Source organism: Hemiscyllium ocellatum, chromosome 10 (genome assembly GCF_020745735.1).
Source record: "Hemiscyllium ocellatum isolate sHemOce1 chromosome 10, sHemOce1.pat.X.cur, whole genome shotgun sequence".
NCBI classification, from domain to species: Eukaryota; Metazoa; Chordata; class Chondrichthyes; order Orectolobiformes; family Hemiscylliidae; genus Hemiscyllium; species Hemiscyllium ocellatum.
Genome location: NC_083410.1, coordinates 21,286,184 through 21,308,585, shown reverse-complemented (window position 1 = coordinate 21,308,585; position 22,402 = coordinate 21,286,184). Strand labels below are relative to the sequence as shown.

The window sequence follows — 22,402 nt, the reverse complement described above, 5'->3', positions numbered from 1 at the left end:
TCAGGGGGTGGGCATTTGGTGTTGGAGAGGTGGTAGTCGGTGTCTGAATCTGACAGACTGGAGGCTGTGTCAGGGGTGGGATGTTACTCCAGTGGACTTGTACTAGCTGGGTGGTGAGAGGGCCAGGGGGGTAACAATGCTGTACACAACCAGGAGCAGCTCGTACAGAGGGCCATGACCAGGGCTACGATACCAACAAGAGTGGCAATAAGGGCTATCAGTCCTTGCAGCAGACCTGTGCCCCATGAGCTGAGCCAGGACCTTGCCCGGCTCCACAAGTCCCAGTAGGACTCATGTCCATGTAGGATAGCAGCAGCCTGTCAGATGTGGTGTGCTAGGTCTGTTACATTTTCGCTGGGATCAGGGATGTAGGTACAGCAGTCCATGCCAATGAAGGTGCACATGCCCCCTTTTTTGGCCCCCTTATTTTGTAGGGTGACAGTGCGAATGGCAGCAGCCCCTGCATTCAGCTGTGACATTCGCTATCTATTCTAGTGTGATGGCCACCTGATATTCCTCTATGTCCTGATGCAGGGTTGCAAAAGTGGGCACAGGTAGGGAGAGCACCTCGTCTAGGGCAGTGAGGGCACGCTTTCTGTGGGTAATAAGCTTCTGGAAGGGAGAGGACTGGGAGTGGTAAATGAATGGTGCCATCCACCTGACGAAACAGCTCCCAGTCCGTGATCAGAGCAGCCAGAGGTATGCCTTCTGGCCGCAGACAAAATAAGTGCTGTTGTATGTTCTCGGGTGGTGGGTTTGGGTTCCTGTCCAGATGGCATTGAAAGTGGAATTGTGGGCAGACAATTAAATTTAGGGCGCTGCCCTCTGCTGCGGGGGTCAGGAGCAGTGAGCTAGCGCACCGGCTGCGGCCAGCATCCCATCCGGATGGCTGGCTTCTCATCAGGCTGATGGTTCCTATGGGTGTCCCCTGTCCAGTGGTGTCAATGATTGTCAAGGCTGGGGGTTCGTGTGAAAGGATCTAGGCTGGGTAGAACCATCCGTGAATTTGTCTAGGTGGTACCCTGCAGATTTCCAGTGGTCTGGGCTATTAGTTCTGTCAATAGCCGGTCTGGTTGGCAGGCTGAGCGTTGTGACCTCAGCGGACTTGTCTGGTTCCAACCACCATTCTACCATTTCTGCAGTGTTAAAAGAGACTGCAGCTAGGGGAATGCCCACGTGGGAATAGGCAGGAACGCAGGCACAGACCCACCAGGTGGTCTGGTTCACCCTCTGGGCATACTCGTGGGTCATGTTAAGGAAAGTGTTCGCCCGCAGCTCGCGGCTGATTAAGTGCCCTGCTCTGTGTCTCCTGTTACCCATCTGCGGTGATGTGCAGGTCAGACCGAAGGTGACAATCTTGATGGCTGTGCCGAGCAGCTGGATCCCTCTGCAGTTTCTGGAGGTGTTACCTGTCTTGCTTGATTGTCCTTCTGTGGAGGTGGAGCCATCTTGTACTGAGTCACGTGCGTCCATTTTGGTCTCCCTTGAAGTTTGACAGCTGTCCTGGTCATGAACAAGACCAGTTCTGGTCCTTTCCACCTCGGGGAGAGACAATCTTTCGGCAGTGACTGTGTCATTACATAGTCCCCAGGTTTAAATGGGTGAAGTGGTTCCTGCTATGGTTTAAAATGATCCTTCTACGAAGGGCTTGAACGTTGAGCCTCCTGTGTTAGGAGCAGTGCTGTGTCAGTGGCTAGTTGTGGGGGTCTGGTGGCTGTGGACATGGGTCATTCTATTAGCCCCTCAAAGGGCGTAAGTCTTTCTGTGTGCAGCGCCATTGGCAGGGCATCTGGCCAAGTCAGTACTGTGTCCTGAGTGATTTTGGGGAGGGTGGATTTGAGGGTGCCGTTCATTCTTTCCACCATTTCTGATGACTGGGGCTGGTATGGGATGTGGTGTGTCCAGGGTATCCCTAGGGCTTCACTGACCGTAATAATGAGCTTGACGGTGTAATGCGTCTCCCTGTCTATTTCTGTGTTCCCCGGGACCCTAAATCTTGGAACAACATCCCGCAGGAGATACTTCACCACTGTCCAGGCGTCATCTTTTTTGGTGGGGAATGCCTCTACTCATTTTGAAAGCATGTCTACAATAACTCTGATGTATTTGTATCTCTGTTTCAAAGGCATGTGGGCAAAATCAATCTGGAGTTGGGTGAAGGGCCCCTCTGGAACTGGTAAGTGGTCATATTTGGCCACAGGGCATCCCTGCATTGTTCTGTAGACAGATGAAGCACTGTGACAGCAGGGCTTGGGCGTCTGCAGCAAATCCTGGTGCGTACCACTAACGGCTGACAGCATATATCGTGCCTCCCTTGCCTGTGTGTCTGATTCTGTGTGTCACCAGGGCCAGGAAGTGCAGGTGGGCTTTTGGGCAGATGATCCATCAGGGTGGAAAAATACCTGTCGGGAGGGTAACTTGTGCCCACATTGGGGCCTTACAATAGCCCTCTCTTCTGGTGGGACAGCATGCTGAGCCACTCGGACTGCATCGAGTCAGTCAGGGGACTCCGGAGGTTTTGCCACCTTTGGGGTGCAGGACATAAGTGGCTGGAAGTAGTGCAGCTTCCTGGACGGCTGCATCAGCTGAGGCACTTCCTGGGGTGACGGGATCAGTGGCAGAAGACATTTTATAATCACTACAGCAAAGGGTAGCAGGACTGCTTCTAGGAGGCTGACGATGAGTGTAGCATGTTAGAGTGGCCTCCTTGCTGAGTTGATGAATCCCGTCTGCTTCTCCATATTGTGCCAAAGTCATGAATGACTCCAAAGGCATATCTGGATCTGTGTAGATGTTGCCTGTGCTAGTCTTTGCCAGGATGCAGGCTCTGGTGAGAGCGAAGAGCTCTGCAGCTGGTGTGGACGTCTCATCTGGTAATGCAGCTGAGTCGAGGGTGGTGAAGGGAGTGCAGATGGCATAACCTGCTAATGTGTGTTGGTCTGATGGCGGGAAGGAAGAGCTGTTGGTGAAAAGAATCAGGTCAGGGTTTGTAGTATTGTCTCGGACAGGTCAGGAAGTGGTGTAACAACCTGTTGAACCGGGTCTAAACTGCCATGGTCGCCTGCAGCATCATGCTGGGTGAGCAGGAGGAGGGTGGTGGGGTTCAAGGCTGGGGCGTGCTGTAGGGAGAGATTTCACTTAGAGAGCAAAGCGACCTCGTAGCCAGTTCTCAGTACAATGTTAGGTTGCTGCTGAATTGAGCAGCAGGGAGACCAAATGTGGATCCAAAACAGTACATGGATGATCTAGCGCAATGGGGTTGGCCTTTTCCACTGTTACTGTGGCTGCTGCCACCGCACGCAAACATGCAGCAATTCCCCTCACACCAGGTGGGAAATGTACAGAATAAAAGGCAACAGATCTTCATGAAGCTGCGTTAAAATACCGGACGCAAACCCTACTTAATCGGTTACATAAAGATAGAAGGGTTGTGAGTAATTTAGTACTCCCCGAGCAGGAGTGGAGATTAATTGTTGTTTCAGTTCAGTGAACATTGTTCCATTTCGGGCATCCACTTCACTTTGACTGGCTGTTTAGGGGGAGCTGCCTCCCGCAGCGGTGCATCAATGGCACAATGATCAGGGATCCAGTGCCTGCAGTAGTTTATCGTCACCAGAAAAGCTTGTGGCAAATGGGAGAAGTTGGGTAATGGCTGCTACCTGCTCCTTGGACAGTGCTCTGAGGCCATGTGAAAGGTCGTACCCCAGGTATTGGATGCTTTGCTAGCAGAGCTGCATTTTCTCGATAGATACCCTGTGTCCATCCTGTGCCAGATAGTGGAGCAAGCTCACCGTATCCTTTATGCATGCAGCAGGGAAGGTGGAAGCCAATAACAGATCATCCGCATGCTGGAGGAGGGTGCTGTGGCATGGCAGGTGGAAGATGGACAGGATGCGGTGTATCCAGCAGCATAAACTGTGGGACTGTCCATATACCCATGGGGAAGCCAGGTCCATGTTTATTGACAGCCTCTTTACGTAAAAGCAAAAAGGTAATGACTTTCGGGGGAAAAAGGCTGACCATTGGTCGATTTAAGGAGAAGCAGTGGCAGAGGCAGGGATACTGGTCAGGATAGCATTTGTGTCTGGCCTGCGTGGTTTGAGTGCTGTGTCCACAGTGAGTTTGTGAGATCAGCTAATAAGAGGGGGCTCTCGTAGGAGGGGGCAGTGCCTGGACTCTGTTTTGTAAAAGTAGCTTGTTGTAATGCAGGAGCACAGTGTACGCAGCAGAGGGTCTGCGTCTTACCCAAGGGGTGTGAAATGTAGTGGTGGTTGTGCGAGCTGCGCTATCATGGTTCCTAGATCTTTGGGGAGCCACAGGCTCATAATAACAGGAATGTGTGGAACTACCATTGGGTTGTTGAGGCCAGCGCAGCCTGCTCTGGACTGAGCTGCACTTGTGCCGCAGTATATGTTGATGCCAGTTCCTGCGGGCCAGAAGCTGCACAGTGAAATTAACAAAGCTGCCTGTCAGTGTCACCCATTGGAGGAAGGATAATGTGGGGGATGAAGGGGTGGTTGATAGCTGATAGAGGAGAGGGTCAAGAAGGACCCAGGTAGGTTCTGGCGGGCACAACCAGGCGTAGCAAAGGTTTGTCTGGTCAGAGGGCTCAGGGCTGCGGGAGATGGCTGCCCCTAGCTTAGAATAGTTTGCTTCCGGGATCTTGAGCGTGAGTCCTTCAGGGGAGCAGTGCATGCTGGTATTTAACTTGCACAGTGTTTGGCGACCCCCAGGAAGGCTACTGGGCAGGAGGCAGAGATAATGGCAACGTCTAGGACTGTGGCAGGTCCTATGTTGAACTGCACGAAATGGGAAAGTAGTTCCGCAATGGGTACTCCCAAAATCCCCACAGTTCAGACAGTTTTCAAGCTCGGGGTAAATTCTGCTGAAGGAGGCGCAGACGAATTGATGGCCCCGGAATCCACCAGGAAAGAAATGAGCCATCCCTCAATCTCAACATCCATCATGGGATTTTTGGATGAGGAATAGGAGAAGCGTTTTGAAACTGCCCGCAGAGCTTCCCTCCTGCGACAGCCCTAGTTGATTTCTTGGTTACGGAAAAAAGGGTCAGTCATTGTGTATGCAATCTGTTGAGACTGCAAGTGGGGGGGGGGGGGGGGGTGGTTGGAGGTGGGCAATGATCTGTTGTGGTGCCTGGGTGGCTGGAGAGGTGTGAGGATGTCTGGGCAACCATGCCTAGCACCTGACCGACACTCCCTAGCCCAATATCCCATTCTCCCACAGTTCCCACCGTGTCCCTGAGGGTCTGAAATCTGAATGCAGGCTGGAGTAACCAGTTGTAGTCAGGAACAACCATTTAATTTGTGCTCTTACTAACGTAGACAGCAATAAATTGGCTTCTTAATGCAAATAATATTACAAAATGGCTTCTAGGCTGCAAATTGACCATTCTGCCTAAAGCTGCATGAAATGACTTTTAACCCTGCTAAAAGCTGAACTAACCACAGTTTGTCTCAACAAAGATTAGCAGACAATGCTTCCTTTACAGCATAAAAATAACTAAACTAGATAAAACATTACGGGCCATCCTTACTGACAATGCAGGTGAGATAGGAGTACTTGAACGTTGGAAAGCAAGGTTGGTTCCCAGGAAATATCATTGGGCTAAGTTGCTGTCAATAAAGTCATTTCATTAAAATTGATTGGTAATTGTCTGAATGTGCTCTGTGATTATTCTCAAAACAGTATAAAAATGTCTTTGTCTTAAGCCATGTGCGCAGTTTCTCCGAGGAACACGAAAGTGTTTAACCTCTGTATTACTGGGCAACTGTGCCCCCCCCCCTCCAAGTTTGAATGAAGTGTGAAATCTTACAAAACCAGACCGAATTGCTAGTGTTTATTGACCGATCGCGGAACAGAGACCTTCCCCGGGGGTCTAGATCTTCACCCCCTTGGGTGTCCCCGGGCTGTTGCATATGGCCTATTGCTGTCCATCCGGTGGGGAAGTCTGAGAGAATGCTGCTTTCTGGCTGGGAGTGGGAAGCAACTCTTTTCTGTCCGGGTTTCTCAATATTGTTAATGTGTCCCCTCATTCTGCTGTTTGCCAGGATGAGTTGTGAGATTTATATATTTGGACATAGATTTTTGGCGGTGTTAAATCGGGCTACTCTATATCCTGCTGCGAGCCCTCTCTGGGCTCATCTAGCTCATCTCACCTCACCTCATCCAGCAGTGGGTCTCATTCCGGAGGTGGCAGGGGCAGCTTGGGATACTGCAAGGCATAAGTCAGCAGGGCTGAGACTGGGGGTTATTAGGGTCAGTTTTAGTGGGGGGGCTCAGCGATGATCTTTCACTTTAGGGCTGGTGCCGCTGCACAACTTCCCTGAATTTTCCCAGACACTGCAGCATGTAGGCAGTGCCCCTGAAGGGGTCGCCATTCCCTCCCCCAATGGCTGCAGTACAATAGTTAATCTTTTCAAACTTAAAGGATCTCCCATATGGCCAATTTCTTTGGGACCAGATGTACAGGTCTCCAGTGAAGGGGATGACATAGCGGCTGTCCTCTGTTTCCTTGAGCACTGTGCCTACCGGGCACCCAGGTTTTGCAACACAATTTCCAACCTTAGTCTTGAAGGTAACGTATTTACCGTGCCTCCTAAGCATTGTCATGTCCAGGATTGGTGACTGTGCACCATTATCCCCACCCGGTTGGTGCAAAAATGTGCCCGTGGGTGATAGCTCCCGGCATACTGTGAAATGGCTTCGGAGTTGAGCTTGCAGGCTGTGAACACAGTTTTCGAGGAATTCAGCACATGTACCTGCCTCCAGACAGCACAGCTGTCGGTCACTGCCTGTTAAATAAACAACTGAGCGCAGGACAAGTTAATTGCCGACTGCAATGTAACCTCTTAGCTGTGGTATCACACAGTCGACAAGCGCAAGCCAGAGGCTATGAAATTGACCAGAGGAATGCTCATAAAACTACTCAGGCATGCGATGACAGATTATAGACAAACACTTACAAACCACAAACTGAAAATTTGAAAACCACAAGATGCTGCCCTTATCAGTTTCCCTGATTTTTAGATGTTTTAAGCGACAATTTGTTGGGCAGTCTTCTGTCTTGGTAAAAACAATGACTGCAGATGCTGGAAACCCGATTCTGGATCAGTGGTGCTAGAAGAGCACAGCAGTTCAGGCAGCATCCAAAGTGCATCGAAATCGACATTTCGGGCAAAAGCCCTTCATCAGGAATAAAGGCAGTGAGCCTGAAGCGAGGAGAGATAAGCTAGAGGAGGGTGGGGGTGGGGAGAAAGTAGCATAGAGTATAATGGGTGAGTGGGGGAGGGGATGAAGGTGATCGGTCAAGGAGGAGGGGGTGGAGTGGATAGGTGGAAAAGGAGCTAGGCAGGTCGGACAAGTCCGGACAAGTCATGGGGACAGTGCTGAGCTGGAAGTTTGGAATTAGGGTGACGTAGGCAAAGGCGAAATGAGGAAGCTGTTGAAGTCCACATTGATGCCTTGGGGTTGAAGTGTTCCGAGGCAGAAGATGAGGCGTTCTTCCTCCAGGCAGCTGGTGGTGAGGGAGTGGCGGTGAAGGAGGCCCAGGACCTCCATGTCCTCGGCAGAGTGGGAGGGGGGAGTTGAAATGTTTGGCCACGGGGCGGTGTGGTTGATTGGTGCAGGTGTCTCGGAGATGTTCCCTAAAGCGCTCTGCTAGGAGGCGCCCAGTCTCCCCAATGTAGAGGAGACCGCATCAGGAGCAACGGATACAGTAAATGATATTAGTGGATGTGCAGGTAAAGCTTTGGATGTGGAAGGCTCCTTTAGGGCCTTGGATAGAGGTGAGGGAGGAGGTGTGGGCACAGGTTTTACAGTTCCTACGGTGGCAGGGGAAAGTGCCAGGATGGGAGGGTGGGTCATAGGGGGGCGTGGACCTGACCAGGTAGTCACAGAGGTCTTTGCGGAAGGTGGAAAGGGGTGGGGAGGGAAATATATCCCTGGTGGTGGGGTCTTTTTGGAGGTGGCAGAAATGTCGGTGGATGATTTGGTTTGTGCGAAGGTTTGTAGAGTGCAAGGTGAGCACCAGGGGCGTTCTGTCCTTGTTACTGTTGGAGGGGTGGGGGCGGAGGGGCGGGATGTGGACGAGATACGTTGGAGGGCATCTTTAACCACGTGGGAAGGGAAATTGCGGTCTCTAAAGAAGGAGGCCATCTGGTGTGTTCTGTGGTGGAACTGGTCCTCCTGGGGGCAGATACGGCGGATGCAGGAATACAGGATGGCATTTTTGCAAGAGGTAGGGTGGGAAGAGGTGTAATCCAGGTAGCTGTGGGAGTCGGTGGGTTTGTAAAAAATGTCAGTGTCAAGTGGGTCGTCATTAATGGAGATGGAGAGGTCTAGGCAGGGGAGGGAGGTGTCAGAGATGGTCCAGGTAAATTTAAGGTCAGGGTGGAATGTGCTTGTGAAGTTGATGAATTGCTCAACCTCCTTGCGGGAGCACGAAGTGGCGCCAATGCAGTCATCAATGTAGCGGAGGAAGAGGTGGGGAGTGGTGCCGGTGTAATTACGGAAGATCCACTGTTATACATAGCCAACAAAGAGACAGGCATAGCTGGGGCCAATACGTGTGCCCATGGCTACCCCTTTGGTCTGGAGGAAGTGGGAGGATTCAAAGGAGAAATTAAGGGTGAGGACCAGTTCGGCCAAACGAATGAGTGTATCGGTGGAAGGGTACTGTTGGGGATGTCTGGAGAGGAAAAAATGGAGGGCTTGGAGGCCCTGGTCATGGCGGACCGAATTGATGAGGGAACCCCTGCCATTCTGTCTTTCCACGTCTGGATCAGGCATGAAGCTGCTCTCATGAAGTGAGATCACATGTCTGCCTAAATGGGCACAATTTTGGGAGTCACCAGCCTGCTAGCCGCCCGGTTGGAGGACAACATGAAAAGTCAAGTTCGCTTACCCTGTTGATAGGGCCTGCCAACTGCACCAAACTGTCGGAGAAATTCAGCCCAATGAATCAGAGACCACAAATGAGGATCATCGTGAAATTGACAAGTGGTTTATTAGACGAAACGATATCGCGGAAGAGAAATTGACCAGGCTGACACAACTGATTCTCTGCACAGATGGCCAGGATTCTCTTCCCCGAGCGGAAGGTGCCAGCAGGTTTTAGAGGGGTACGACAATAAAGGTGATAATTGTAAAACAGTTACAGTATAATGGTGAAAATTGTAAATCAATTAAATCAAGAATAAACTGAATGGAAATTAATCATGCGTTGGCCAACAGCAATTCACTTTTAATTGACAAAGGAGATTCTAGCCAACTCTGTGAATAGGTGCGAATGTCTTCGAGAGGATTCTTCATTGTATTTCCCGCCTGTGCAAATAGCGAATATGTACAAATGTCCCTTCTCCTGGCATCCAGGTCTGTCCATTGTGTCCCTCCTGCGAGCGAAGTCTTCTGGGATCTTTGATTCTGCCTGTTTATGTGGTACCGGAAGTGAGCCTGCCCTTAGGGTATTGAGAACCACAGTATTAATCAGAGCTGGGAACCTTGCTTTTTTTATTATCTCAAAAATATACTTTATTCATAAAATAATTTGATGGTCTGTACGATTGATCATGCCATACATATGTAAACATTTACATACAGAGATCAGAATTTATCATTGTTAATAAACAGTACATTTTTCAATCATATGCCCATATATTTAGCTGAGGCGTCAGCAGAGCCCAAATGACTGCTTGGGCCCCCTGTTCTTTTTTATGCAGGCAGATGTTACGCAGTGGTCTTTCCCCACCGCACCTTGGCGGCAGCTGCCCCAAGCTTCAGCACATCCCTCAACACGTAGGCCTGGACCTTGGAATGTGCCAGTCTGCAACACTCAGACGGGGTCAACTCCTTCAGCTGGAAGATCAACCGGTTTCAGACCACCCAGAGAGCGTCCTTCACTGAGTTGATGATCCTCCAGGCACAGTTGATGTTCGTCTCCATGTGCGTCCCGGGGATCAGGCCATGGAGCACGGAGTCCTGCGTCACGGCATTGCTTGGGACAAACCTCAACAAACACCACTGCATTCCTCTCCAGACTTCTTCTGCATAGGCACATTCCAGAAGGAGGTGTGTGACAGTCTTGTCCCTCCCGTAGCCACTTTGAGGGCAGCGTGCGGTGTGGCTGAGATTTCGCGCGTGCATAAAGGATCTCACAGGCAGAGCCTTCTCGCCCCCAGCCAAGCCATGTCTTGGTGCTTGTTGAAAAGTTCTGGCGATGAGGCATTCTGCCAAATGGCTTTGACAGTCTGCTCAGGGAACTGCTCGATAGGATCCGTCCTCTCCTTTTCCCGAAGGGTCTCAAGGACGCTACGTGCTGACCACTTCCTGACGGACTTGTGGTCAAAGGCGTTTTTCTTCATAAACTTCTCCACGAAGGACATGTGATACGGAACGGTCCAACTACTCGGAGCGTTCTGCGGCAGCGAGACCAGGCCCATCCCTCATAACACTGGGGACAGGTAGAACCTCAGTACGTAGTGACGCTTGGTGTTTGCATACCAGGGATCCACGCACAGTTTGATGCAGCCACACACAAAGATGGCCATCAGGGTGAGGGTGGCATTGGGTGTATTTTTTCCCCCGTTGCCCAGATCTTTGTACAGCAAGTCCCTTCGGACCCGGTCCATCTTTGATCTCCATATAAACTGGAAGATGGCCTGGGTGACTGCAGCGGCACAGGTTCTGGGAATAGGCCAGACCTGTGCCACGTATAATAGCAATGACAGTGCCTCACACCTGATGACCAGGTTTTTTCCCTCGATGGAGAGCGACTTTAGCTTTCATCTGCCCAGTTTCTGCCTCACTTTGCTGATACGCTCCTTCCAAGACTTGACGCACGCCCCAAACCCCCCCCCCCAACCGAACCAAATACCAGCACCTACAGGTGGTCGGTCCTGACGGTGAAGGGGATCGAGGATTGGTCGGCCCAGTTCCCGAAGAGCATGGCCTCGCTCTTGCCTCGGTTTACCTTGGCCACTGAGGCCCGTTCGAACTGGTCACATATGCACATGAGTCTGCGCACGGACAGCGAATCCGAGCAGAAAACGGCGATGTCATCCATGTACAGGGAAGCCTTAACCTGCAGGCCCCCGCTGCCAGGAATAGTCACCCCTCTCAGGCTCGCATCCTTCCTGATGGACTTGGCAAATGGTTCTGTATAGCACACAAACAAGGCGGGAGAGAGAGGGCAGCCCTGCCTGGCTCCAGATCTGACTGGGAAGCTATCTGACTCCCACCCATTGATTGAGACTGCACTGACAATGTTGGTGTAAAGCAGTCTGATCCAATTGCAGATTCCCTCCCCAAAGCCCATTTTGGAGAGAACATCTCTCATATACCTGTGATATCCTGTCAAAGGCTTTCTCCTAGTCCAGGCTGATCAGGCAGGTGTCCAACCCTCTGTCCTGCACGTAGGCGATCGTATCCCTGAGGAGTGCGAGACTCTCAGCAATCTTCCTGCCTGGCACAGCACAGGTTTGGTCAGGGTGAATCACCGACCCCAGAGCAGACCTGACCTGGTTGGCGATTAACTTTGACAGAATTTTGTAATCCGCGTTCAACAGTGAGATTGGTCTCCAATTTTTGAGTTCCTCCCTCTCCCCCTTCCGCTTGTAGATGAGGGTGTTGATGCGTTTCCTCATGGATTCACTCATGGTACCTGTCTGAAGCATGCTGACATACACCTCCAGCAGCTCCTGGCCAATCAAGTCCCACAGAGCAGAATAGAGCTCGACCGGTAAGCTGTCGCTTCCGGGAGTTTTATTCTTTTCAAAGGACTCGAGGGCCTTGGTTAGCTTGTCCAGAGATAGTGGCTGGTCCAGTCTATCGCGTGTTCTGTTGTCTAAGACCTCCGTGATAGAGGACAGGAACGACTGGGAGGCCGCGCTATTGGTCGGCTTTGCTTCATACAGATTGGCATAGAAGGATTTACTGATCCTCATGACGTCAGCCTGAGATGATGTTATCGAGCCATCTTCTTCCTTCAGACTGCTGAGCACAGAGCTCTGTTTGTGCACCTTCTGGAAGAAGAAACGTGAGCACGTCTCGTCCCGCTCCACCGAGTGGACCCTGGACCGGAAGATTATTTTGGAAGCCTCCGAGGCAAAGAGCGAGGCTTGCTGGCCCTTCACCTCCTTAAGGTCCTCCGTGACATCGACCCCCATCGTCTGCAGCAGGAGCAGGTTCTGCATACTTTCCTGGAGCTGGGACAGTTTTCCCCGCCTCTCTCTCGCCTCCTGAATACCTTTGAGGATGAAGAACCACTTGATGTTCCCTTTTACTGTTTCCCACTAGTCCGCTGGGGACTCAGAGGGGCTTCACGGTTCTCCAACTTGCATAGTCCCTCTTGAATCTCTCAATGTTTCCTGGAGTCAATAGCTTTGTGTTCAGCTTCCACGTTCCCTTACCCGTCCGCTGCTCGTCCTGTAGGTGACAGTCGGGCCAGCAGGAGGCAGTGGTCAGAGAAGAACACCGGCTTGACGTCGGTGGATCTGACCGAGTGCGTTTGGGACACAAACAGGTAATCTATCCTTGAGCGGATAGACCCGTCTGCCCTTGACCAGGTGTATCTACGCTGCGCTCCGTCTGCAGGGGTGCTGAAGACGTCGTGCAGCTTGGCATCTTTTACCATGTCCATCAGGGCTCTGGACATGGCGTCCAGTTTATTGTCCCCCCCCCGCCGGATCGTCCATCTGCATCAATGATACAGTTGAAGTCTGCGGCCAGATTGACCGGCCTGGACGTAGCCAGCAACAGTGGAAGCTGCTGCAGGACGGCCAACCGTTCACTCTTACCCACTGGGCGTACACATTAATCAGTCTCAGGGGAGCATTCCTGTACATGACGTCGGCGACGAGGAGGCGCCCGCCCACCACCACCTTAACCTCGGAGATGGTGAAGTTGCCTCCTCGCAACAGGATACCCAGGCCGGAGGCGCGGCTATCGTTGTCCCCCGACCAAACTGGCGGCCCATGGGCCCACAAGCTTGACCATCTCCTGTAGCTGCTGAGGTGCGGTATCCCACACTCCTGCAGAAACAGGACGTCGGCTTTAACGCTGGCCAGAAAGGCCATCATAGAAACACATCGCGTAGCCGATTTGATGCTACGCACATTGATGCTGGCAATTTTAAACCCCATTTTAATTGTTTACGAGGTTAACAGTGTCCATTTGCTGCTGGTCTTGCCCCTCTGGGGTAGCTGTGTGCATCCCCTTGGTCATGGCAAACTGCTGGACCCTCCCAGGGCTGAGGTAGCTGTCCGGCTCCACGCTGGAGCCATTTCCCCACTCTGGTGTTTTTGTGTTGGGCCCAGGGTCCACACCGTCCAGTTCTCCATCTGACAGCAGGGCTGTCACAGGATCGCTGCTCCCAGTTACCTGGAGCTGTGGGCCGGTGGGTACCTCTTGGTTCTCACCGGGTGGGGCGAGGTCTTTACCCATCCCCTCAAAGGAATCGTCTTTTCCTGCTTGGGCAGTACTGCCCTCCTTTCTCCCCACGGCGCTCTGTCTCTTCCTGTGGTGACGACCCTCCTTGCGCCCATCCTCACCGTCGGAAGAGCTGCCTGTATCCTCGTCATATAGGTGTCGCTTCCCCCTTCGCTGGGTGGCTTTGGGACCCTTGAGAGGTTTCCTCTTCTTGCTATTGACAGTAATCCAATCCTCTGCCTCCTTTGATCCCTCCTCTTCCATTTCCTCCGTCTATCTTGAAGGAGCTTGGATAGGCTGCTGCATCTCCTCGCTGTCTGTCGTCTGCTCCGCTACAGCCTGCCCATCCTTCTGGGTGCCTCCAGACACCGTTCCCGTGCTGTTTTGTGGTACCTTGCTGGTCTTAGTCGGTCCACGACTCGTGTTGCCACCTCCGGCCATCTGTGCGTAGGTGGCGGCTCCCCGTCTTGGGCAGGCCTTGTACATGTGGCCCGCCTCTCCGCACAGATTACAGTTCTTGGCCTCCTTACATTCCTTGGTCGGGTGGCCTTCCTGCTTGCAGTTTCGGCAGACGGTCACCTTACAATCTGCCACCATGTGGCCTGACCTCCCACAGGTTCGGCACACTTTCGGCTGCCCTGCGTACGTCAGGTAACCTCTGCTTCCTCCGATGGTAAAGCTGGAGGGTGGGTGGAGGATGTTCCCACTGGCATCGACCCTCAGGGTTACCCTGACCTGTCGTTTGCTGGTCCAGATCCCGAAAGGATTGACCACGTTGGTACTCTCTCCCTCGGCCTGGACGTATCTTCTCAAGAAGGTCAGGACATCTGCTGGGACATGAGGATTGTACATCTGGATTGTTACAACCCGATGACTCTGCGCAGGTAGCACACACAACGGGACCGCTGACAAGATGGAGAACAGAGGTTCCCCTTCCTTCTCAAAGACCTTCAGGAGCTGCTCGCAATTCTCCACACTCCTGAAGTTCTCGTCGAAATAGCCTGCCGCAGGGAAATCCTTCCTAATGCCTCTGTGAATGTTTTACGCTGAATGGACTGCAATAATTTGAGGCATGGCTAGCTATTACCTTCACAAGGGCAATTGGGGATGGGCAGCAAACCTTGCCAATGGTCTTCCTTTCCCATGAATTAAGACAGAGGGTATGTGATTGCATTATTGAGCTCGGAATTGCAACAACTTTGATCCATTAATCAGTTTTTACCAGCAAATGTTTGATAATGAAGGACGTTATGATGCTAAACACTACCTAACCCAAAGAATATTTGTGTAATAGCTGATTTCACATGCCAGAATCAAAATTAACCTTTTAGTTATGCAGCTGTCAGACTGAACATTTATATATTTATCCCACTTTCTTTCTTTCAGCCTGTCCTTCTTCCGTATCAGTTGAGATCAGTGCCGATGGAGTGAACATGTTGCCCCTTTCTACCCCCGTTATTACTAGTGGACTAACTTATATTAAAATACAGCTGGTCAAAGCTGAAGTTGCTTCAGCTGTCTGCCTTCGGCTACACCGCCCACGGGATGCCAGCACTTTGGGTCTTTCGCAGATCAAACTACTGGGTCTTACAGCCTTTGGGAGTACTTCATCTGCAACAGTGAATAACCCTTTCCTGCCCTCAGAGGATCAAGTTTCTAAAACCAGGTAAAATGTTGGAACTGTGCTGATAGTAACTATTAGAAGAAAGTTCGAGAAATATTCTAAAGGCGTCATCTTATGTTGAGCGATTCTGAGAGGATCTTGTCCAGAATTTAGAAGGATGCAAAGTTAGAGAGAGGGGTATTGGGATATGGGTAGCCAGAGGTGGCAGTCTGTAATCCAGGCAATGCAAGTGAAGAATGCCATGTGAGATGGCAAAGTTACGGTGGTGTCTGTAAATACGAGAGCCTGCATGGAGAATAGGTTTGTAAGTGTGAGAAAAGTAGTTAAGGTGAGTTGAGCTGATGATTGATACCACTAGGGGTATAAAGTTGGTTAGTTAGGGTTTAAGGGAACACAGACAGAATCATGCAGTCGAGAAGAGGCCCTTTGGATTATCGAGTCAAGACCAGCAAAAGCATACAGCTACATTAGTCACAGTTCCCAACTAAGCCCACAGCTTTGAATGTTATGGCACTTCAAGTGCTTTATAAAGTACTTTGTAATGGTTATGAGGTTTTCTGCCTCAACTACCCTCCCAGATGGTGCATTCCAGACTCCCACCATTCTTTGGATGAAAAATCCCCTCAAATTCAAATTCCTCAAATCCCCCCTCACTTTAAAATTATACTCCCTTGATCCTTTGACGAAGGAGAATAGTTGCCGTCTATTCACTCTGTTCTCATCCCTCAAGAGATAGAGCATTGTATGACAAGATTTTGCATTGACTTTTGCTGTAACTAGCACATGGAAACGGATGTGGACTATAAGTTACTTAATAGACAACTGGCACATTAGACTACACATTTCATATCTGCTGACACCAGCAATCCTATGAAGAATATTCGCTCTACATGCTCTTTCAGATTTTTCATGTGGATGTGCATGTACAATGTAAAGCTGATTTTAAAACAATTAAAAATCTACTTTGCTTAACCTTTTTTTCTGTTCACTAATATTAGCTTTCCCTTGATTGTTTTTCATTTTTTGTGATTTTTAAGTTTTCATCCCTCTATTTAAAAGCTTTTCAAATGTTTTGCTGCTACTGTGCATGCTCTTGGCTGTCAATAGTAAGTGTGATCTTCTATATTGCATCACACTCTCAGCTATGCAGCCTTGCAACTTCCAGTCCAAACTCCTCCTGACTTTCTAGCAGCAAAGCACCCTCAGCAGCTCCTTGTCCTTCACAAGTTCCACCTCTTAGAACAGGGAACCAGCATTCTGTTTGGGCTAATGCAGCAAAGTTTGCTTTGTGTCCCTCTGCAGCATTTGCTTTGGAGAAGTTTGTGAAGGTGTGGAAACTGTCACTTGATTTCCTTTGGTCTTGCCCTGGCCTCTTTCTCCAGGGCAGTCAAATCTCAGAGACTTTTCCCCAGATTCTACCATAATTTCAGCATCCTCTCTCCCACCCCCATTTCGGGGCAGTTCATTTTATCTTACAAGAGACAGTTTAAACATAACCATAAGGTTTCATAATTGTAATGTCTCCCAATCAAGCTGTTCAGAAGTCTGCAGTTATTCTAGAGATTGGGAAAGGTTGAATATCTGATGTCATAAGTGCTATTACCTGTTTATTACATATGCTTCAAACATAGTAGTACAAAAAATAATACAAACATTTAGTACAATTCACTCTTATGTAGAACCTGTGATCTATAGCTGAATATGAAAATTAGTAGCTAAAACATGTAAAAAGGAAAAGTTCTAAGTCTATTCCTTCTTGTACTCTGCTTCTGTTGTTGATCTTGTTTAGTCAGCAGTAGTGATGCATTTAGCTTCAAATCAAAAAAAGAGATTAGAGTTTCTATTTCTGTCTATATTTAATTGCTTATAAACCTTTTTGTAAATGTGGACATCAGCTAAGGACAGCATCAGTTTCAACTGTGATGCTTATCCATGGATGAGTTACCATCTTGAACTCAATATTTGCCCTCCTGTTTGAATTGTTGCTACTCGTGGGAATGAGACCCATCCAAAGAGTGCTGCTGGAACAGAGCACAGAAAATTGATACAGATGAGAAATAAGTTTTATTTTGTCCAGCCCTAACTTTTTGGAATGTTAAGACCAAATTTACAAGTAAGCATGATTGTACTACAATGATCTAAAAGTCCTCCTGTTCTGTATGTTTTAATGATTTATTTCTATTTTCAGTATTGGTTGGATGCGACTTCTTCACCACTGTTTGACCCATATCAGTGAACTTGAAGCAATGATGGCCAGTGCAGCAGCTCCTACTGCTAATCTGTTGCAGACCTGTGCTGCACTGCTAATGTCGCCATATTGTGGTATGCATTCACCAAATATTGAAGCTGTGTTGGTTAAGATTGGACTGCAGTCAACCAGAATTGGCCTAAAACTGATTGATATTCTCTTAAGGAATTGTGCTGCTTCAGGCACTGATCCAACAGGTAAGGAACATTTTAATCCTAGCTGTTTAAAATGTAGGGGTAAGCAGGTTTTTGATCTCCTTCACTCATTCAGTTGTAATATGTTAATTGATGGGAGATAATAACAGTTAACAGATGTGCAGATGGCACTAGCTTAACTTCTTAGCTTAACTGCTGTAAGAACCAACCTAGAATGGTTTTACAGCCTGTTAGGAAGGTAACGCAAATAGATTTTAAAGGTAAAATGGCTGGTTCCTGTTCTTAATTTAGTTGGATGAGAAAATTAAAATGGTTACCATTGCTGTTAAAACTATAAATTAGACCATGGGTATGCACGCTTTTCCTTTCTTCCTTCTCTCCCAATAGCTCCTTTCCCCGACACACCTGTGAACCCTCCCAAAGGTGACTCTGATCATTGTGATATCTTTTTTGATTGTCTAGATTTAAATAGCCCTTTGCTTTTCGGGCGACTGAATGGTCTATCTTCAGATTCAACTATCGATATCCTTTATCAACTTGGAACAACTCAGGATCCTGGTACTAAAGACAGGTGATGTATCAGTGTTGTATAGATAAGATCTGTTTTTGATTTTCTGCAGATAAATTATTTTTTGGGAATTTTCATATATAATGGTCTAAGCCATGCCTTTTTACAACAGGCAAAATGTGTTAAGGATAATTTATCTCACCAAAATGGCCATGCAGTGGATGTGTCTTTTTACTACCACTTTACTGCTATGTAAACACTCCACAGCAGATTTTCCAGGTGAGATTTTATAGTGCCTGTTTGTAAAATAACATAATGACCAATCCTGTGTTTTCTGACAGTTTCTAAAAATATAGTTTATGATCTTCATGACATCATCAGGGCTCAGTGCTCACTGTTGAATCAGCATCTTTATGCAAAGTTATGCATGAAGTCATGCAAAAATGAAGTTTTTAAAAATTGTTTGAAAAATATTGGAAAACACAGCAGGATGGATTCTAATATGGACTGCATGTCTTTGCACTCTGTTTACGCCCGACCTCCAACTGCCACCATTTACAAAGGAACCTTTCATTTGACAGCTGGAACACCCACCTCTTTTAGAGCAATGTGCCTTTTCATGCTGTAAATCAGGGGTGCTAATGTTATATAATAGGCCAGAGTGAATGTAATATGTCTGATCTTACAAGCAGTAAAGGCACTGAAAAGGTGGCTTCAAATTATTTATCTGATAGGAACAATATTCTTCCTTTGGGTTCTGAAGAGCCATGTGGGCCATTATTGTCTGGGCTCCACCTGTTTCTGTCAATGAAGTTGTTAAATGTTTGTATATTGAACTCTCATTCAGACTTTGATTATAGTTGTTTGTGTGACTTATATTAACTAATTTAACCAGGAGATGTGGTTCACTGGCCCTTCTGAACACAACGATTGGGGACCCTGCTTTTTTTTCTTTCCTCCCTTTGCATATGACTTTGTTGCCAATGATATTCTAATTGTACTGGTTAGTATCAGGTTTGAACTTCATTGGAATTCAGCCGTTAGTACTGCATCTACCAATTGGACAATGAAGAGTTTGTTGATGAGCTAATGTGTGGGTAGCATTTTGATGGTGGCCATTGTCATTGAGTACTGTAGTTTCCAGCTATTAAGTAACGAGAATATTCTAACTTTTTTTTGTTCATGGAGCTAACACACGGGCCTTTCTATTTCAGGATTCAAGCTTTGCTGAAGTGGGTTTATGACTCTGCAGGAGTGGCTGCACTGAAGAGAAATGACCACATGGCCACTGTAAATTCGGAGAATGTAACTCGCGAGTATGGCCTCCTTATGCCATCACCATCTCACTTACATTGTGTAGCTGCTGTCCTGTGGCATAGCTATGAGCTACCTGTTGAGTATGATCTTCCAGGTTTATTAAACAGAGAACTTTTTGAGTAAGTACAGTGCTCACAAAATATTTTCATTGTTTCAAGATTAACTTTTCATTGCTTGCTTCAGGCCTCTGATTTCTGTTTTCATGTTGGTTATTCTATATTAATTCATAGGTTACTCAATAAGCAGTTTAAAATGAGGAACCTTTGGAAATTTAGACCCCAAATGCTGCTAATCTGTGCAAACTTCTGACAGATACAGTGGCTGTAAATTCAAGACTTAAAGAAGTCATCAACATTGTTGTCTACAAAAAGCGTTGCTATTTTGTTTTCTCTCAACCATTTTCTAGTTAAGATTGTGGCTAGGCAGACTGTGTACACATCCTCCTGTAACCTTGACAAACTTCTGTCTAGCAACAAGGTGAATGTCAGGAAATTCCTGATCAGAGAGGTCTTGAATATAATAAGTGACCCAGCTTCCAATGGCTCTCTGGATAGAATACTGCAAAATTCTGCAAGAAGAAATTTCTCCTCCTCTTCATCTTAAATGGGAAACCCCTTAGTTTGAAACTTCAATGTCAACTGAAGCTCAGTTAGTAAGTAGCACCCTCACCTCTGAGTAACAAGGTTTTGGATTCAATCACCATTGCACAGAACACAAAGTTATCTGCTCAGATAACTTTGTTGCCAATGCTTTTGTTATTGCTTTTGGATGCTAATTGGCTGCAGTTTCCTGCGTTACAACAGTTACCATCATTCAAAAAGTACTTCATTTGCTATGAAGCAGTTTGAAATGTCAGGTGTTATGGAAAGTGTCATATAAATGTAAGTCTTTCACCCTGTTCACTCGTCTTAGACTCCAGCACAAGCAGAAACGCGCTTTCAGCTCCCCTCTGAATTGTATTTATTTTAATAACAGTACCTCCCCTTTGAAATAACATAAGCCCAACTTGTTCATCTTTTCCTCATCAGACAATTCATTCACCCAGGACTCAGTTGAATGAACCTTCTCTGAATTGCCTCCAATGAATGTATGTAACCCTCCTTATGTAAGGAGAAGGTGTAATCTGACCAATCTCTTGTCCACTTGGCAGCAGAGCTTTTCAGCATTTTGTTCCATTGTCCTTGCAATAAGTGGCAATATTCCATTTGACTTCCTTATTATTTTACTGCATGCTATCTCTGTGGGCACCCAGATCTGTCTATACCATAACACTTGGCAGTCAGTTGTGGTTTAAGTAATCTGCTTTTCCATTCCTCCAATTAAAGTGAACAAAGTTGCATTTTCACCTTTTATTTATCCGCTTCCAGACATGCCTTTGGAGCATTTCACTGGCACGAGGGGTTGCATTGATTGGGGAAGATGGGATGGAATCCTGTCAAATTAAGATATCTTCCTTTGAAGATTTTTGCAATGCTGTAATACATTAGACAGCCTTTTACTGAGATTATCCAGTTTCTTGACTGCTATTGTATTGTTCAATGTATAGCTATGTTTCTGCATTTTGCTATCTTGCTATCTTTTGAAACTTCCAAGACCCCAAGGGTCATTGTAGAGGGGATGCTTTCTCATGGGAAAATCTAGAACTAGGGGGTCACTGTTTAAAAATCGGAGATCATCTATTTGAAGCACAGATTAAGTAAAATGTTCTCTCTGGTCATGTGTTTCTTATCTTTTCAGGTTGCTGTTTAACTGGTCCATGTCACTTCCTTGCAACATGGTTCTGAAGAAAGCTGTAGACAGTTTGCTGTGTTCCATGTGCCACATTCATCCCAGCTACTTTTCTTTGCTAATGGGTTGGATGGGCATCACTCTACCTTCTCTACAAATGCAACACAGACTATCAATGACAGATGACAGCAAGAAAGAGGACATGGATTCTGGCTTAACGGATGACTCCAAAAATGCACAAGCACCCATTGTGCTCAATGAATCTCACCTTGCTACTCTTGCTGCAGCAACCCAATCTCCAGAAGCTATCAAGCAGCTCCTAGAGTCAAGCCTACCTTCAATGCTTGTGAAGAGCCTAATCAGTTTTTGCTTCAATCATATTTCCAGTTTGGACTGTGCAGTGCCTTATGCAGAGGTTGCCACAGACAGAAACAAATGGCATCATTCCCAGCAGCGTGTACTCAGCAAGGTCCCCCTCACAGCAGATCTGGTGGCTCCTGTTCTGCGGTTTCTAACTGAAGTAGGTAGCAGCCACACCATGAAGGATTGGTTAGGGGGACCTGAAGTAAACCCCCTGTGGACTGCTCTGTTGTTCTTGCTGTGCCATTCCAGTAGTATCAGCTCTGGACACCACCACCACAATGGGTCCCAGCACATTGGATCAAGATACCTTCCTTCTGCTTCTTCACCTGCAGGAGTAGGACTGACGACTCAACAGAGAACAGCAATTGAAAATTCCACCGTGGCATTCTTCTTGCAGTGCATTTCTTGTCATCCAAACAATCAAAAATTAATGGCTCAGGTAATAACAACAAACTATTCTGTAAACCTCACTTCAGTGTTTCTGATTGAGTGCCTGTATCCAATGACTGAATTAGGGTTGTATATAGACTAACGTTTTAACCCAAGTCATTGCGAAAATATGCATAAATGTAATTAGTTGCGTGCTTGGTCATTTTTTTACCTCGAAAGAAGAACTTATTTTTCTCCTTTCTTGCCTTTGACATGTTGATGCACACTAGTGACAAATTCTGGCATCTCTGCAACTTAAATCATAATTCCATCTTTTAAAATGTATGGGATGGTTCAAAGTAAGCTCCATCCTCGATTTACTTGTTGTCCGTGCATGTATTTTCCAGCAAGGGATGCTGGATGGAATTTTCAACTGAGCGTGTGAGAATTAAGGTGAACGGAAGTATTTAGGCTTGTCTGTCTCCGTGAAATGTCCAACTGCATATGCTGTACTTGCCTTCTAAGCTACTGAAGAAGCCCTGCAACTGTCGACCTTTGTTTAGTTTTATAAGGTCTGCTCACCATCCTGAGTAGAACTTTAAACCATGGTGTAGTTATTAAAAAGAATTGAATTTCTAACAAGATTA

At 47.6% G+C, this 22,402-nt stretch overlaps 1 protein-coding gene across 5 annotated transcripts in view; it reads left to right on the top strand.

Annotated features, from left to right (window-relative positions):
- birc6 (baculoviral IAP repeat containing 6) overlaps window positions 1-22,402 on the top strand; it is a 256,486-nt gene that overhangs the window by 140,009 nt on the left and 94,075 nt on the right. For all 5 annotated transcript variants that reach the window (XM_060831329.1, XM_060831332.1, XM_060831330.1 and 2 more), the window contains 5 exons: window positions 14,830-15,109; window positions 17,256-17,512; window positions 17,933-18,041; window positions 19,193-19,414; window positions 21,033-21,825. In XM_060831329.1, the coding sequence (XP_060687312.1) occupies window positions 14,830-15,109; window positions 17,256-17,512; window positions 17,933-18,041; window positions 19,193-19,414; window positions 21,033-21,825 (1,661 nt within the window). The remainder of the gene's footprint in view (window positions 1-14,829; window positions 15,110-17,255; window positions 17,513-17,932; window positions 18,042-19,192; window positions 19,415-21,032; window positions 21,826-22,402) is intronic.